This window comes from Chelonoidis abingdonii, chromosome 5, assembly GCF_003597395.2.
Source record: "Chelonoidis abingdonii isolate Lonesome George chromosome 5, CheloAbing_2.0, whole genome shotgun sequence".
Lineage (NCBI taxonomy): Eukaryota > Metazoa > Chordata > Testudines > Testudinidae > Chelonoidis > Chelonoidis abingdonii.
Window position 1 is genome coordinate 125625915 of NC_133773.1, and position 16375 is coordinate 125642289.

At 38.4% G+C, this 16375-nt stretch overlaps 1 protein-coding gene and 1 long non-coding RNA gene across 6 annotated transcripts in view; one reads left to right on the forward strand and one right to left on the reverse strand.

Moving 5' to 3' along the window:
• The window catches only part of LOC142046904 (uncharacterized), a 202906-nt gene that overhangs the window by 139417 nt on the left and 47114 nt on the right, over positions 1-16375 (forward strand). Inside the window, exon 3 of the long non-coding RNA XR_012655990.1 lies at positions 15758-15985. This is a non-coding gene — a long non-coding RNA (uncharacterized LOC142046904). The remainder of the gene's footprint in view (positions 1-15757; positions 15986-16375) is intronic.
• HTT (huntingtin) overlaps positions 3180-16375 on the reverse strand; it is a 213582-nt gene continuing 200386 nt past the window's right edge. For all 5 annotated transcript variants that reach the window (XM_075066616.1, XM_075066618.1, XM_075066617.1 and 2 more), the window contains 5 exons: positions 15332-15545; positions 15042-15147; positions 13501-13663; positions 11272-11432; positions 3180-8489 (listed from right to left, as the gene is read on the reverse strand). In XM_075066616.1, the coding sequence (XP_074922717.1) occupies positions 8276-8489; positions 11272-11432; positions 13501-13663; positions 15042-15147; positions 15332-15545 (858 nt within the window). In that variant the 3' untranslated portion in view covers positions 3180-8275. The remainder of the gene's footprint in view (positions 8490-11271; positions 11433-13500; positions 13664-15041; positions 15148-15331; positions 15546-16375) is intronic.

Consider the following 16375-nt stretch of genomic DNA (forward strand, 5'->3'; position numbering starts at 1 on the left):
TGCCAGAAGTCTCAATACCTGAAAGCAGCATGGCACATGCTAAACATCAGAAGAACATAAACTTAGATAGAACTGATGAGTTCCAGTAAACATTTATTTTTCACTTATTTATTCCCTGAACACCCAAGATTCAAAGCATCTAAATCCTTTATAGTCAGGCAGATCAAATGCTGTATTACTGCCACAGTAAACTGATTCCACATGAGATCAGAGCCCACAAATCTTTCTGCACCATGGTGCCCTGGCAGAAAGGGGTGCCACAACCACAGAGGAATCTGTGAAATGCCACCTTATAGAGTACTTCAAGCTTGACTTTCAATCTTCCACAGAAGCATCCTCCAACAGTGCATTAAAAAGCCCATGATTTAGGGCATAAACCAATCCCTTAACTAGTAGAGACCAGGATGAAACAATGTAAGGGGCAGATTATCCTAAATCCTATCTCCATGAGGTACTTACACCTTCCTTTAAAGCATTTGGTACTGGCCGCATTAGGAGGCAGGACACTACACTATTTGTATCATGGAATTGATGGAGGATGGTAATTCCTATGTGTGTTAAAAGATCAATGCGATTGTAGGGAAGGAAAATAATTTTTCTGTCCTACATCTCTCGCTTCCTCACTACTTGTTATAGCCCAAACAGAACTGGGGAATGGTTTGAATCCAAAACTGAAACTATTACTTGATTTCCTTTCTGACAATGATTTCTCTTTGTCTGCCCCACTTAAGATCTTCTTTGGCTGTCTTTACACTGGTTTCTTCAGGATCCATGTAACTAACAGAAATCTGCATAAATAAATATTTAATGTTTCCATACAACTACTTACATTATTTGGAGGAAGATCACAGTCAACCTGCAGAACTCTTTGCCAGAGGATGTTGTGAAAGCCAAGACTACATTAAGGTTAAAAAAAGAACTAGATAAATTAGGAACTCCATCCTTGCCCATCCGATCAGTGAGGATGGGCAAGGATGGAGTTCCTAACCTCTGTTTGCCAGAAGCTGGGAATGAGAAACAGGGAATGGCTCACTTGATTACCTGTTCTGCTCATTCCGTCGGGGGCACCTGCCATTGGCCACTGTCAGAAGACAGAATACTAGGCTAGATGGACCTTTGGTCTAACCCAGTATGGCTGTTTTTATATTCTTAAACAAGAACAGACTGAATATTGGACTGTGAGAGGAGAGCCCCAGAAAGTACATCATGAGATAACATTTTTTGCACCCCTTGCATCTTGGCAAAATCCACAGATTACATTTTGCAATTTGAAGGATGTGAATCCAGTATCTGGTGTGAGATTTATTACCTTACCATACTTGGAGGTACAGCTCAAGGCAAAATTATGTCCAACATGGAAGAACTGCAGCGTATGGTTAAAACTCACATATAGCTCCTTTTTAACATATTAACAGTTGGAAACTCTCCATATCTTGAAATTGGTATGTAAAAACAATAGTGTAGTTCTACCAGTGATTTAAGAGTACAGGCATACCAATTTAAAACTAGATTTGTTAGGGCTCCTCTATGTAATCAAAACGATAGCTGTGTAGGGCTCCCATTAACAGATGTAACAGGAAAAGTGTTTGGCAATTTGTTTGGGCAGCATATTAATAGTGCAAGTGACCATGAAGGCCCAGTGCTAAAGATATGGCTGAAATGCTCTCATATCTAAACTAACTAGAACACAAACAATTTAAGGGAGAGGAAAGAGAATGGGTGCAAGCTGGGCAATTATGATAATTTGGGTTTTTGTCAGTTCTTTTACGGATAACATTTCATCCCCCACTACTAGCTTGTCTGATATTGAACCCTTTAAAGACTAGACTGAAAGAAGAGGAAGGGAAGTAAAGGAGACAAATCACTCAAAGGGTTCTTCAATGATTAAAAAAATGTAGCTAAAAACCCCCTCAAGTAACAGTCCTACCACAGTATGGTTCTGGATTTTAATTCTATATTCTTTTTGTTTTATATCGGTCTATCAAACGTGGCAGTAATAGCATATCATTTGCTACTATCCCTGACAGAGAACTTAAACATGTAAAAATATTTTGGATGTGAATGAACCCAGCACTTGCCTTGTGTATTGAGCTGCTACTATAAGCTTCTTCCAAAATTTCCAGAAAACATTGAGTATCACATAGTTAATCAAAACAAGATGTCTTAACAGCAAAGTACTGCAAGAGATCATTGCTATTGTGTGGTAGGACTCTCCAGATTTTTCTTTAAAAGTTAACCCAACAGAATGGCTAACAGCTGTGAAAGCACAGCTAAATCTTTCCTCCTCCTGTGTAATGTAATCCATCACGTAGGGCTCCAGTAGATAAAAACATCATTTACAAATGCAGTTGTACACTTTTAAACTTTCTGTTTGGCTAGATTTTCCTTGGTTCTCCTCCAAAACCTTTTGTGTTTGTTTTTACATGAATACACACAAGAAAAGTAATCTGAATGAATTTTAAAGTGGATTAGTTAACTGCATTAAACCCCATCTGGAAACTTACTCAGAATTAAAGTGGCCTTAATTTGATTTAGTTTAATTTACTTTGGAAGTGAATTAAAATAAATCCAATTAAATACACTTTAACGCTGAATAAGAGCACTTTAACAGGAATTCACTAAAGGTGTGAATTTAATTTCCCTGAGGCCTGGTCTATAGTACCCTTTGGTATAACTACATTGCTGAGAGTGTGAAAAATCCGTACCCCTAAGCAACATAGTTATACCAAACTTAACCTTTGTAGACAGTGCTACGTCGGTAGGAGAGCTTCTCCCTACTGCCTCTCATGAAGGTGGAGTTATTAAGCCGGGAGAACGCTCTCCTGTCGGCTAGTGTGTCTTCACCAGAAGCGGTACAGCAGCTGCACTGAGGCAAGTTTGTAGTGTAGACCTGCCCTGAGTGTCCCTGTGTAGCCAAGCCCTTATCCTGTACGTTCTGGAAAGCATGTCTAGCAGAAAGAGTAAAAAAAATCTTCACAGTGTTCTCTCTTATTTAACATGTAAACAGTACTAGAGTTTACATGCAGCAGCATAGAGCTCAAATGTTTTCACATTTTCTCAACACCCCCTACATTTGGATCAGTGTAGAGAGCATAAGCACACATTTTTATTGCAGCTGGTTAAAGTGTATTCAGAACTTATTTTTTTAACAAACAGAAAAATCACGCACAGCAACAGTGTATAGTTTATTTTCTCTAATTTTAATGTGCAATATTTTCAGCAAATGTCTTTAAATTTAAACATACATCTAAAATTATATTCCTTCCTTTTATTCTGAATACAGCTACTGTTGGTGTTGGGGCTCCAAGCCTTGCCCATCATAGCCCTCAAACCATACGAGATAACATCATAGGACTGTATGGTATGCCAATTACCTTATCCTTCGTCAGGCTGGTCTAATTTGACATTATGTGTAGACAAAGACTGATGTGAATGATGACAAGTCCACACACAACATGCATGCGATAAAGCAGTACGCGCATCCCTAAACTGTGTTTCCATGGCATTCATGTCCAGCTAACTTTAATCACTTGACATACCATAGAAGCTCTCCTCTTAGGAATGTTGTTAGTTTTTTTGAAGTTATTTAATGGATACTTTAAGGTAATAGGCAAACATCTGAATTCTCAAAATGAGGTAAATTAGCACACTGGACTTCAGCACCCTTTCCAGATTCTTTGGTGCCGTGTTTATCCTAACAGTAGGTAGGCATCTCAGATTCTCAGTTTTACTACAGATAACTTTATTTAGAATAAGGGAATTACTTAAATACTTTCTTTGCTGTTTTATAACCTTAAAATTGCTTTCTTTTTACTGTTACATACTGGTGCCAGTTTAAAAATATATCCTTGGTTATTCTCAGTTGGTTCCTGGTTTTAGTGCATAGCATTCTTGGGGTCTTTATAAGAAAACTAAAATTTATTTAACACAGTGACTCAGCTGCCCCCACAAAGAACCAATGTGTAAAATCCTGAATGACTAACCATCTCTTTAGACTGCTTATTGCTATATTTATTGCTCATTACACCTGAATGTTTCTTGCATTCAGGAGGCATGATACATGGATAGTGTTTAGTCATGACAGCGCTGAAATACTGTACAAAGACTTAGAGTCTGCTCTTGAAGACTGCTCTTGGAGGATTGCCTTTGCAGTGTTTTTGACACAACCTCCTTATTTGCTATACAAAGCCAACTGTAATTTAAAAGAGAATGACATGATGAAATGTTCTTAAAATAGAATTAAGAAATACTAGATTGGAATTCACTTTTAATCTGAAGGTTGACTATTCTTTTTCAAGTTTTACTGAAAGCTGCTCAATAGGTATTCACAGTTTTAATCAATGTTCATGTCAAATAGTGAGTCAGATTTTATCCATTCATGCTGAGAAGGGATTTTCTGCAATGGGAAGTAATATAATGTAGAATTCATGAATACCAGGTGTTTGTATTTATTTTTTTAAGTGAGGGAGACATCCCAAAGTGGGCACAAGGACTAAAAAGAAGGATCTTTAATAAAACCTCAATTGACAGTCTTAAATTGCAAATAAAAATTATTTGCATTAATTCAACTTGTTTTAGTATAAGGTATTTCAAATTTCTCCTCTGTTGAAAGGAATAAAATAAAACTTCACTGAAAAGGAAGGAAATTACTTTAGCCAACCTCTACTGATCAAGTGATATCTGCCTGATACTTTTTAAAAATTCAGAGGCAAGTAAGAGAGTCTCAAAAGAGGCAGCACTTTATGGAAAAAAGCAGGTTTTCAGGTTAAACCTCATTTAGATTTCAGTGTTATCAATTTGCTTGTTCACAAATGTATTCTCTTAGCTATACTACAAACTATTTCAAGACCCTCTAAATGAAAAAACTGATTTATCAATTCACACTATATGTATATAGAATATGTTAAATATTGCTTATTTTAGTTATTTAGGACACCAGATATACATCTAACTATTTATACCTCGGGTCTCAGTGATAAACTCAGTTTAATTTCCAAAACCAGTTTGATGTCAAGCATGGATCTTGTTTTAGTCTACTGATAGCATATTAAAAAGGGAAACAGTTAATCTTGGTCAAATATAAAAAAATCATATATTGGAGCAACAAATCTTACAGATGGTAATTTAAAAAAAATCTAACCTTAAGATTTCTTTTGAATAGACACAAAAAACATGACCATGTGATATTCTGTTCTGCTGTAAGAGGCAGAAATTAAGCCATAAAGCACAACGTAACTACTGATGGGTGTTACCAGAATTGTGTAGATATTAGATATTTTTACAAATACAAAAATTATAATTTTCATTCCAAAAGAAACAAAGGACAAAAATGCACATCAAAAGGAAATAAATGTTAAATTTTAGCCTTATAAATGTGTAATTACAAACTATGGAGAATAACCAGCCATGTCCCCTTCAAGACATTCATACATCTGAAAATGAATGTTATTTGTATTCAGTTAATAATTCCGGAGAAGAAAAATCTAGAGACACTGAAGATCTACAGACAGCAAACCTGTTTTCTATGTATGACAAATCTTCATGGAGATAAGACCGACGCACACAACTATTCTAATTATCTTTGAATTTATCTGAAGACAGACCTGGCTGCATCACTTTTGGGTGACGTTTTGAAGTGGGAAATCTGAACATCCTATCAAATGCCAACAATAGTACTGACGAGAGGGAATTTATCACATGTTGAAAAGAAATCCATTTCTGTCACATGTTGACTCCTTAGCTTAATATGCTCTTTTTATTGGCTGGAAAGTTTCTATGGCAAGTCTCAGCTGATTTGTTTGGAAAACTTCACAAGTTGGGATGGCCAGCCTCCATCATCTGGAGGCATACTGATCAACCATGCAGTGGTTATTTATGAGGTTAAAAATATGTAAGATTTATCTGTTCATGAAACAGAAAGTATAGTGATCTATGGTTAAGGTGTGACTATCAAATGCTTCAAAAATATATTAAAATCTGTTTTAAATTTTGGAAAATAGCTTACAAAAATATCTTCACTTACAATATATCATACAAAAACTGACTGGTATGTGGGTTTATAGAAGAAGACTATTATTGGGGGTTACAAAAGGGACTAGTGATCTATATTACCCTTAATGGCAATCTGAGGGCATTATAGCTCACTTCCCTGGCAAGTGGTCTCTTACCAGAACTGTAAGATTTCCAGTATAACCAAAACCTTTAATAAGATCTATTTTTTAAACCCTTTCTGAACTTCAGTTTCTTTTTTAAAAAGTCACCACAGTGCCGTGGCCCAAGAAAGAAGCAGTAGCCGCCAACTCAGAGGGCAGAAATAACCCTCTAGATAATAAACTCTATCAAACAGCTAGATACAGCAAAGTCCAGTTATTTCTGCTGCCCATATAATCAGTTTCGTACCTATCATAAGAGGAAGTGACATCATTGGGCAATTCCTTTATAATCAAGTTATGGGCAAAAGCAACCATTTTTGGTCTAAGAACTGGAATTAGTTTAAATCCATGGGTTTAATAAATACAAATATACACATTTGTATACAGTAAATGTAGTCATATGTGTATAATTACATATACATTATATACACAAAAACATACAGTATATGCTCCTTTTGATAACACTATTTAGATATTCTGAGTGTTACCAACAGGTGTTAATGAGAAAATGTAATGAGGTTAAATATAGCAATGTAGCTCAGAACCAAGGCATTACTTTTCTATATTGAAGAATTATATCAGATACTGTTATCGGAAAAATACTGCCCTAGATTTCCCCATGTGCAACCAACTAAAATCAAAGGCTTGTATGAGGCGTAAACAGAATTTGGCCCTGTGTAGAACTGGAGAATTTTGGAATTTGTGGATGTTTATGCAGTGTTTGTGTATAAACAATGTTGCAGACAACTAATAAAAGAGGTTGTATAATCTAACACCTTAGCCAGCACCAAAGTAGACCACATTAGCCTTCTGATTCTTAATTGCCGTCATGAATTTGCTTAGAGTAAAGTGAGTGGTTTATATCCAAATGACTCTATGGTTTCTGTTAGTATAAATGAAAAAGCCAGATAGTTATTGGCTACTGGAAACTTGCATCATTTTTCTCTCTCAAAAAACAAAAAACCAACAAAACAAAACAAAAACAAAAAACCCCAACGCCTCTGCAACAGGTGAGAGCAGCTTAGTATACAAAAAGTGCTAATCCAGGCTATCTCAAAATAAAGAAACTCAAAACAAGATACCATCAAATGGATCACAAAAATGCCTTCTTAACATAGCATCAACACAAACTAGCCTATATATTCCAGTTTTTAAAGTGTTACCCTACAAAAATGTGAAATGTAGAACATAAAATGTAACCTGTACATTAAGATGGATTTTAAAAATGAACATGAACTTGAGCACACAATGAGAAAATGAGGACAATACAGATGTCAAGACATTCAGTAGAGTGGCTTTTTGTTCATTTCAAATTACAGCACATTTCATGCACCACACATTTTACAATTTTACATACTTTACATGATATAGAAATATTTAAGTTAAAATTTCTTTTACTGATATATTGTACTAAAATTTTAAATCCTGAGAAGAAAAAAGAAAAGTGTGGTTATGTATGTGCACTATATGTCCCATGCCACCAACACATACACCACAATATATTAGAAAGTCCAGAGACAGAATAATTGCATGCTGGGAGTATTACTCCTGAAAACTGGTTTCTCATTTCCTTGTTTGGGAGAGACATTAGGAAACAATTTCTGATCTATACTACCTCACAGTGTACATATTTTATATATATATATATATATATATATATATACACACACACACACACACACACACTATAAAGATTTGTAATGACTGAAAACTTGCACTGAGAGTATTTCTGTCAGATTTTCAATACCAGATGCAACACGGTGACTTAAATTGAACATCAGGAAGAAAAGTAATACCTGGCTTTCCTGCATAAAGTATCTGCCCATATATTTTAGTTAGTAATTCAGCCTCAGGTTAGTCCCAAACATTACATAAAACATATACATATTTCCATTTAACACAGCTAACCATTGGTAATAAGAATGTTCCTATTACACCTTTCATGTGATTCTCTGTGGTGCACAGCGCTTCTCCGTGCAAACAAGCATGAAGTATAAAACTGACAGATGCAGATTCATTGCAGAAGCAAATCCCAGCTGCTTTCTGCAAATTTATATTTCTCTAAACATTCATATCAGATTCCAAATCAAGCCACCGAGTTTCATTAACCAATATCATGACGTTCAGCATGCCGTGATCTTGTGAACATTTTGCAAGCAAGTTAGTAGGCGATGATATGGGCTTCCTGGCGATGCTACCATCTCAAACACAGACTGGAAGGCCCTTCGATCTAGTTCCTCATCTATCTGGTGTCTGTAAAAGTCTATGGCCACCAAACAGAAGAGGTTAATGTCCACTTGCTCCGATTTTCCCATTCTGCTGATAATATGTGGAAGACTGAGAAAATAGTTAAGGGCATAATAATGAGGTAAGAGACAAACTTTAAAGTTTTACATAAAATATCACTGACTTAAAAAACATTCCCAGATAAATTAAATATTTTTGCTTTACCACTGTGTAATTGTAAATGCAAGACATCTGCAGGCAGCAATTAAACTGCCATTGCAGAAGCTTTATTTCTTAGTTATATTTCTCTCAGTAACTATGCAACTTCCCTATTATTGTTAGCTTAAAATGAGTTGCTAGGAATACTTTCCACTTGTTAAATTATATATTAGGAGAAAAACCCTCATCAACAACACAGTTCTTCACTGCTTAAAGATAAACAGAACTGCCAATGCACAGAGCCACAAAACTAGTCATCAAGGAAATGTAAAACATAATGGAGACATTTCCATTTTTAGACTGTTTATAAAATATCATATTCAGGGCTGATTTTCCTGAGCAGCAGTTCTTTTTAAGGTGAGAAGATTTTTATTTTTTTTTAATTACATGTTTGTTGGGCAATAACACTGCATCCTTCAATTCATTGTTCCAACTATTTTGGGGAATGTTATCCTATTGCCAGTTTAAAATTATTGTGATTTGCTGCCTTGCAGAAGAATGTTTGCCAAATACAATTTTTTGGGGAGAGGTGGGGGAAAAGACAGAACTGCAAGGAGGGGAAAGAAAGGGGATGAGGATGTTCTTTGAGAGTGTGTTTTACCCTAGAGCAGGGGTGGCAAACTTTTTGGCCCGAGGGCCACATCGGGGTTGCGAAACAGTATGGAGGGCCGGGTAGGGAAGGCTGTGCCTCCCCAAACAGCCTGGCCCCCGCCTCCTCCCACTTCCTGCCCCCCAAGTGCCCCCATCAGAACCCCTGACCCATCCAACCCCCCCTGCTCCTTGTCCCCTGACCACCTCCTCCTGGGATCCCTGCCCCGACAGCCCTCCGGGACCGCCCCCTACTGGGACACCCTGCCCGTAACCGCCCCCTGATACCGTCCCCCACTCTCCCCAGCCCCTTTCAGAATGTGGCCCTGCGAACATGGGTGAAGGACTCGGAGAGAAGTGGCTGTTTCCCCTTCAAAGCGCTGCTTCTCTCCAGCCAGCTGCGCAGCCACCCGGTGCTCCTCCTGAGTCCTCTGCCCCCGTTCCCCGTGCTCCTGCCATACACACTGCAGCCCCTCCCCCCTGTGTGGGGGGGGTGCGCCAGTGCTGAGCTGCCTGAGTGCCTGGCCCTGGGGGCCCTCTGTTGTTGGGGGGCGCCGTGCCAAGGTACCCTGTGTTCACTTGTAAATCTTCCCCTGAGCCGCACCGCCAGCTGGAGCCAGCCACGCTGCCTTGCTGCCAGCACGGTGAGCTGAGGTTGTGGGGGAGGGAGGACAGCAGGGGAGGAGCCATGGCCAGTTGGGAGCTCAGGGGCCATACAAGATGGCCCCACTGCCCACCTCTGCCCTAGAACATGGCACAATGCTTATGACTGATTTTTAAAAGGAAAATAATAAAAAGCCACCTTGAAAATATCTGGTAAAAACTTCTAAACATTATAGGCTCGTTAATCATTTGTTCCCTGAAATAAATCAGTTCTCAATGTCTCACAATTCTTTACATTAAAAGCTTACACCACTAAAAGAAAAAATTTTCCATAGTAATGTAGGAGTTGAGATGCAAGACTCCCCTTAAAATATATGTAAGGGATATGGCTGAACCTGACATATGCTAAAAAATTCACCCTTATCTGATATTTAAATAATTCACTGTTTACATCTGATAGTAAAGTTATAAACCATTATGGTACCAATGTTGAACTATTCAGCTTGTACCAACTGGCATCCACTCTTGGCAATTCAAACAACTGAGTTGTAGATTAAGACCAGAAGGGACCACCATGACCATCTAGTCCAGTGGTTCGCAAAATGTTACAGGGGGTTCTTGGGGAAAAAATTCCCTAATGGCGGATAGAGCTGTCGCTAGGGACGCTGGGCAACATGGGGCCAGCAGCCCGGAGCCCCTGGACTTCCAAGAGCTAAGCAGATCAAAGCAAGCATAGCTATCACACTGAGGAGATTTAAACTTCAAGATTCCTTATAAGAAATGGAAAGGGAGGTGGATATTTTTTGCTGTTTTTAAAATTAAATAGGCAGCTAGTATTGTTTTTAAAATTGTGAAGAACAAGTTTAAGCTTTGTGGTAATGTGCGTTGTTTGCCTGGACTACTCAAGACCTGACTGCTTGTGTAGGAAGAACACTTTGAGTTGGCTTCTTAAATACAAGCTACAAAAGTGAGATCCTGGAAGAGTGTTGCCGTTTTCATAATGTAATAAAAATACTGTAATGATAATAATTAATAACAGTGTGTAATAAGCATGTCACAAAAACAAATTTTATATTTCCAAGATCACTGCTTTTATAATTTATACTCAGGTAAAGGAGAAAATCCCTGGAAATATTCATTTTTAGGAGGGGGTTCACAAGACTTGTCATTTTTGGGGAAAGGGATTCACAGGTTGTTAAACTTTGGGAACCACTGATCTAGTCTGATCCCCTGCATGATACAGGTAACACATTTTAACCCAATAATTGTATATTAAATACTGAATAGACATGGAGAATGAACTATGTGATCACTTTTGGAAGTGGCTCTACTTGGTGAAATCTGATGCCCTGGCAGGGCATTGTGGAGAAGTACTACTGCCCATGGTGTACTTATTAAATACATGAAGGGAGGATTTCAGTCTCCAGTGTTATCAATCAACTTTACAGAAGTGCTAAACCCACATAATACCGATTTAGGATACATTGCTGAAACCCACTGAGTGGTGGAAGCACTGACAAAAAAACAGGAAAGACTCCACATTGCCATTGCAACAGGCGTTCTCTGTGTGAAGTTGGAGAGCGAGAGCATCACCCAATCACGGACCATTGGTGACTGTCCAGTGGTATGTAGTGTCTGAAAAACCTGCAAAAATGATAATTATTGCATGTGGGAAAAGATGTTAGAACACTAACGGCCAGACATAAAACATACTGCAAACATGTAAGCCTAGATGAGTGTCCTGCTACTTCAAACCCTAGAAGCATTTTACCCACTAAGATGGCCGATTCAAGTAAGTATAAGAATATTTATTAAATCTTTATGATATTACATGTGGCAGTCAGATTTTAGTAATCAGACTGTCAGTCAAAAATGTTCATTACGTACATGAGATTGCCCACAAAATTCCATTTGCGTACATTGTGACAGATAGTTGTATCTAAATACAATTAAAATAGCACATTAAACATCTGAGCCTTCAAATAATTTGTGTGTGATTAATTTCTACTTCAGATGTTGGGGAAACAGATCCCAAGAGATTATGCCAAAATAGCATATCCAGACTAGTGTTACAACTGAGGGGGCTATTCTTCCCAATCCATCTCAAATGATCTGAGACACTTCAGGGTGCCCCACCCAGTTATATGTAGATTCATAACTGTCAACTTTCTGTTCACTGATTTGGTAAGTGCCAGTTTAGTCATGTAATACTATGACCATGGAATCTGTCCTCTTTGGAATGTCACAGTACATCTAAACCTTTAAACGGGATTTAGAACTAGACTTGCATACAAACTACAGTAACTCCTCATTTAACGTTGTAGTTATGTTCCTGAAAAATGCGACTTTAAACGAAACAATGTTAAGCGAATCCAATTTTGCCATAAGAATTAATGTAAATGGGGGGCAGGGGGGCACTAGGTTGCAGGGAAATTTTTTTTTGCCAGACAAAAGGCATTATATACATTTTAAACAAGCAATTTAATACAGGTATAAGTTTTAAACAATTTTAAAGAAACAATTTAATATTACAATCATCCTTGCTGAGTATGAAGGAATGGGAGGTGCCCATGCCTCACCCCACACAAGCACAGCCCACTAGCACTGCAGACAATGAGGCAGCCAAAAAGGCTGAAGGTGCTGTAGGCTAGGGGAAGCACGTTGGGCAACAGCAGCAGCTTTCCCTGCTGTGCAAGCACCAGGGGTAGGGGGCCCTATGCCCCCCCACTTCACCCCTTCCCTCAAACCCCCACCCTTAACCTTCCTCTTTTCCCCCCACCCTCCCCTGCCTCCTGAATGCCGCAAACCAGCTGATTGCCACAGGCAGGAGGCGGGGGGAACAGGGGGAAGGCTCTGATCCACAAGGTCCGCTGGCGGGTGGGAGGCGCTGGGGGGGGGCATAGGGGAGCTCATGGGGGGCTGCCAGCTGTGGACAAAGCAGGCAAACGAACGACTTTATAGCGGCGCATAGCACAACTTTAAACAAGCACATTCTGTAATGAAGCAGGGATGTAAAATACAAACAACATTAAGCGAGAGGACGTTAAATGGGGAGTTACTGAAATTTTCTACTCTAAATTGACAAATTAGGTAAAGTTGATTCTCTATCATGAACAGGCCTCTTTCTCTCACTCCTGAACAGGATATGACATGAATAAGAATGTATAAACCTTTTCTTTGATTTCCTGGCTCTTATAATAAAATTTCCCCTGCTTTCCATTATGAATTCAGTATTGTAGGAATGTAGTCTTCTCTGAATTTTTTTACTTCAGAATTACGGGTTTTATTTATTTCAACTTGTGCAAGTAAATGTGAGGAAAAACAAAACATGTTCGGGTCTATCTTTGGAATTTCTAATTTCACCTTCAGTGTAATAGCACAAACGGAGTTTGTTTACTAAAACAAAGCCACATGCTGGTTTATTTTGCTAGTCACTTCTACACCAGAATTATATGTATTGTGTCATGAAATTTAGCATAAACGGCATTTTAAAAAAATCCAAACATTTGCCCTTTTCACTTATTCAGCTCAATGTCATAAATGGAATTTTCAAACATCAGTAGTGAAGAGGTTTAAAATGATTTTTGCCAGATTATATGCTTGACATAATACCAATAATAATACATTGCCAGGAGTCCTAGTTACTGACTTCAAAGAGCGAACAGCCTTTCACCAAAAGTAGATTTATGAAAATCAATTTAAAATACACTACCTTATAAACTACTGTGGCCATGAATTGTGGATATGGCTGCTGGTTGGATAAAAATTCTCCAATAACTTTGTTCATTACATCCTGTGGAGGGAAAAAGTCATCTAAGAACTGAGGGAGGATCCGTGCCACTACCCTAGCTTCAAAAGGAAATCCTTTCCGGATCCTAAAACAAAAAAGAGAATATATTTGACCATTTTAATTCAGTAGAACATTCATGCTGATTTAGTCCCTATGAAATTTTTTTTCCTGTTTTTCTAGAGTCAAGAGGAATAAGAGAGGAATTCTTTTCTCTTATATGTTGCTAGACCTGCAGGCTCTTCAGCACTGAGATCTAACACTGACCCAAATGTTCTCCAACAGCTGTATGACATTCAACTTTTGACTTCTAATGGGTTTATTTTTTTAAATGATAGGCTGAGACTAAGTGAAGCTATAGAAAAACAAACAAACAAACGAACTCTACACCAGAGAGTACCACACTATGTCTGAGATGCATGCTAAAAAGATAGTGTGTCTGTGCATTTGGGGGAATGCATTAGCACTGCTGGCAATCTGAGAAAGAAAAATTTTCATCCATACCATCTCTGCTGGTTAAACAAAAGAGAAATAGAAAGAAGAATGTTATGTTAGGGATGGAGAGAAAGAGAGCTAGATGGCAAGGAAATGAATGTCATTTTCTTTAAGGATACTTTTAATGAGAAGCTACCAACTGGAGAGCCTTCCGGTCAAAGGCTGCATCTGTTGATGCTTGCAGATCAAGCTCAGGGTGTCTTGGGAAAAGCAAATATGAACCACCACACCACTGATTTCCTCTGCAAAGGTATGATCTCTCTGCTTAATGAGGGTTGATCTTGTGGAGTGCTCCATAATGCCTTTTAGGACTGACTTATGAAATCTTAAAAGGCAGTATTTTCTAAAGCATTTAGCACTGGTGTAACTGTACCCACTGAAGTCAGAGGTATAACTTCCATTGAAGTTAATGGGAACAGTTAAATCATTGCTGAATTTTTTTTTTTATAAAAGAAAAGTATACTTTTTAATAGTTCTTGCAGTTCACATACTCATAACCCTCAAAATGGACATTCCAACCCTTCGTGACAGCATACACTGTGGTTACTGTATGCAGCCAGAGTCAAAACTACGATTTTCATCATGACTGTGGAAATGATATTTTTCTGACTACATTATAAGTGTCAATAAATAGGATTATAGTATTGTTAATTCTTACTTGGTTATGATCATTCAAACATTTTACACAAGTAATCACCGTATTTGCTGAGGCATGTATTTTAGGTAAGCAGAGGCATTTGTTTTGTGTAACATTTAATATGTTTCCTATTTACATTCTTGTATGTCTGTGTTGGACCCAACCGCTGTAATGACATTGCTGTGTACATTATTGGTACAGTATTTTTAAACAGCACAGTAACTATCAGAAATGACATTTTAAAATCGTGAACAAAATAGCAGCCAACAAACTGAGACAATGCCAAAATGTGAGGCTTTTATTCCATTTTACGCTTCAGGTTTTGTTTTCTTACCTATCAAAAAGAACAGACACCCGTTCCATAGCTACAATAACGGACTCGCTGTCTGGAGCTGTGGGATTTGCATCTGTTGCACGACTTGGGCTGATTTTCTCTTTTCCTAAGCAGAAAAAAGATCTTGTAATAAGTTCAATAAGGTATAATTGAAAAAAATTCATTTCTGTCAGTAAGCTGTAAACATTTGTTTAATTTTCTGGAAAGTGCTCTAGAGGAGCTAGATATTAGTTTACTAAAAAGATGTACTTAAAACACAGAGCATAAATAATTGAATAATAAATCCACACCTGTATACATGCAAGTCAGCATTAACCCCAAGGCTGCCATTGCTCTGTGGGGGCTGTGTATGTTCACTCTGTCAACACTTAGTTTAACTAAAGATTCACTATCCAGTCTAGAAAGTTGCTCTGAAAGGAGGAGTCGTTCTAATCCTCTGAGGACGCAATGGTAAATAATGGATGGAGTTGATTCATCACTTCCAGAAACCATTACGCCACAGACCTGAAATAAGCAAGAAAGAAATCTAAGAAACGATTGTATTCAACTAAACTCCGACACCAATATATTAGAAAATGACTAATGTACAGTTGTAACAAGGAGAACTGATTTAATCTCCTCAATCAAATCCCTTTGGGGGGAGGGGCAGAGAGGTTACTCATCATACTGTAACGAGTTCTTTGAGATGTTTTCTTCCTATGGGTGCTCCACTACAGGATGCATGGCTACCCTTGACCGGAGAATGCAAAGCAGTATTCGAGGGTCCATGCCTGCACAGAGCAGCACCCTCTGCCTCCAAATGAGGGCACAAAAGATGGCCTGGACCCACCACCACTCAGTTTCTTCTTGACTGTGAAGCAGAGCCACCACAGACAAGAAAAAGGAGGGCGAGAGACAGAGGACCCAGAGGGACAAAACATCTTGAAGGACTCAAGTTACTGAAGGTAAGTAACCTCTCCTTCTTCTTTGAGTATATGTCCCTACGGATTCTCTGCTGTGGGAGGCAGGTGCTGAGGAGGCAAGTCCAAGACAGTCCAGAAGACTGCAACACCAAAGGTAGTATCATACCTGGAAACATACCATCCCTAGAGCGTATGTAGGCAGATCTCTTGGAGACATGAGGCTTTGGATAAAACATTGGTAGGTGGATCTCTTAATTTATATTATTCTGAAGAGACCTTAGGGAAGAAATGAGGAAGGGGATACAGTGTAACCTTATCTCTACAGAAGGTAGTAAATGATAGGTCTCCCATAAACGCACGGAGTGAAATGATGGCTACAAGGAACAAAGTCCTGAGGGAGAGGTGGAGTAAAGAACAAGTATGTAGGTTCAA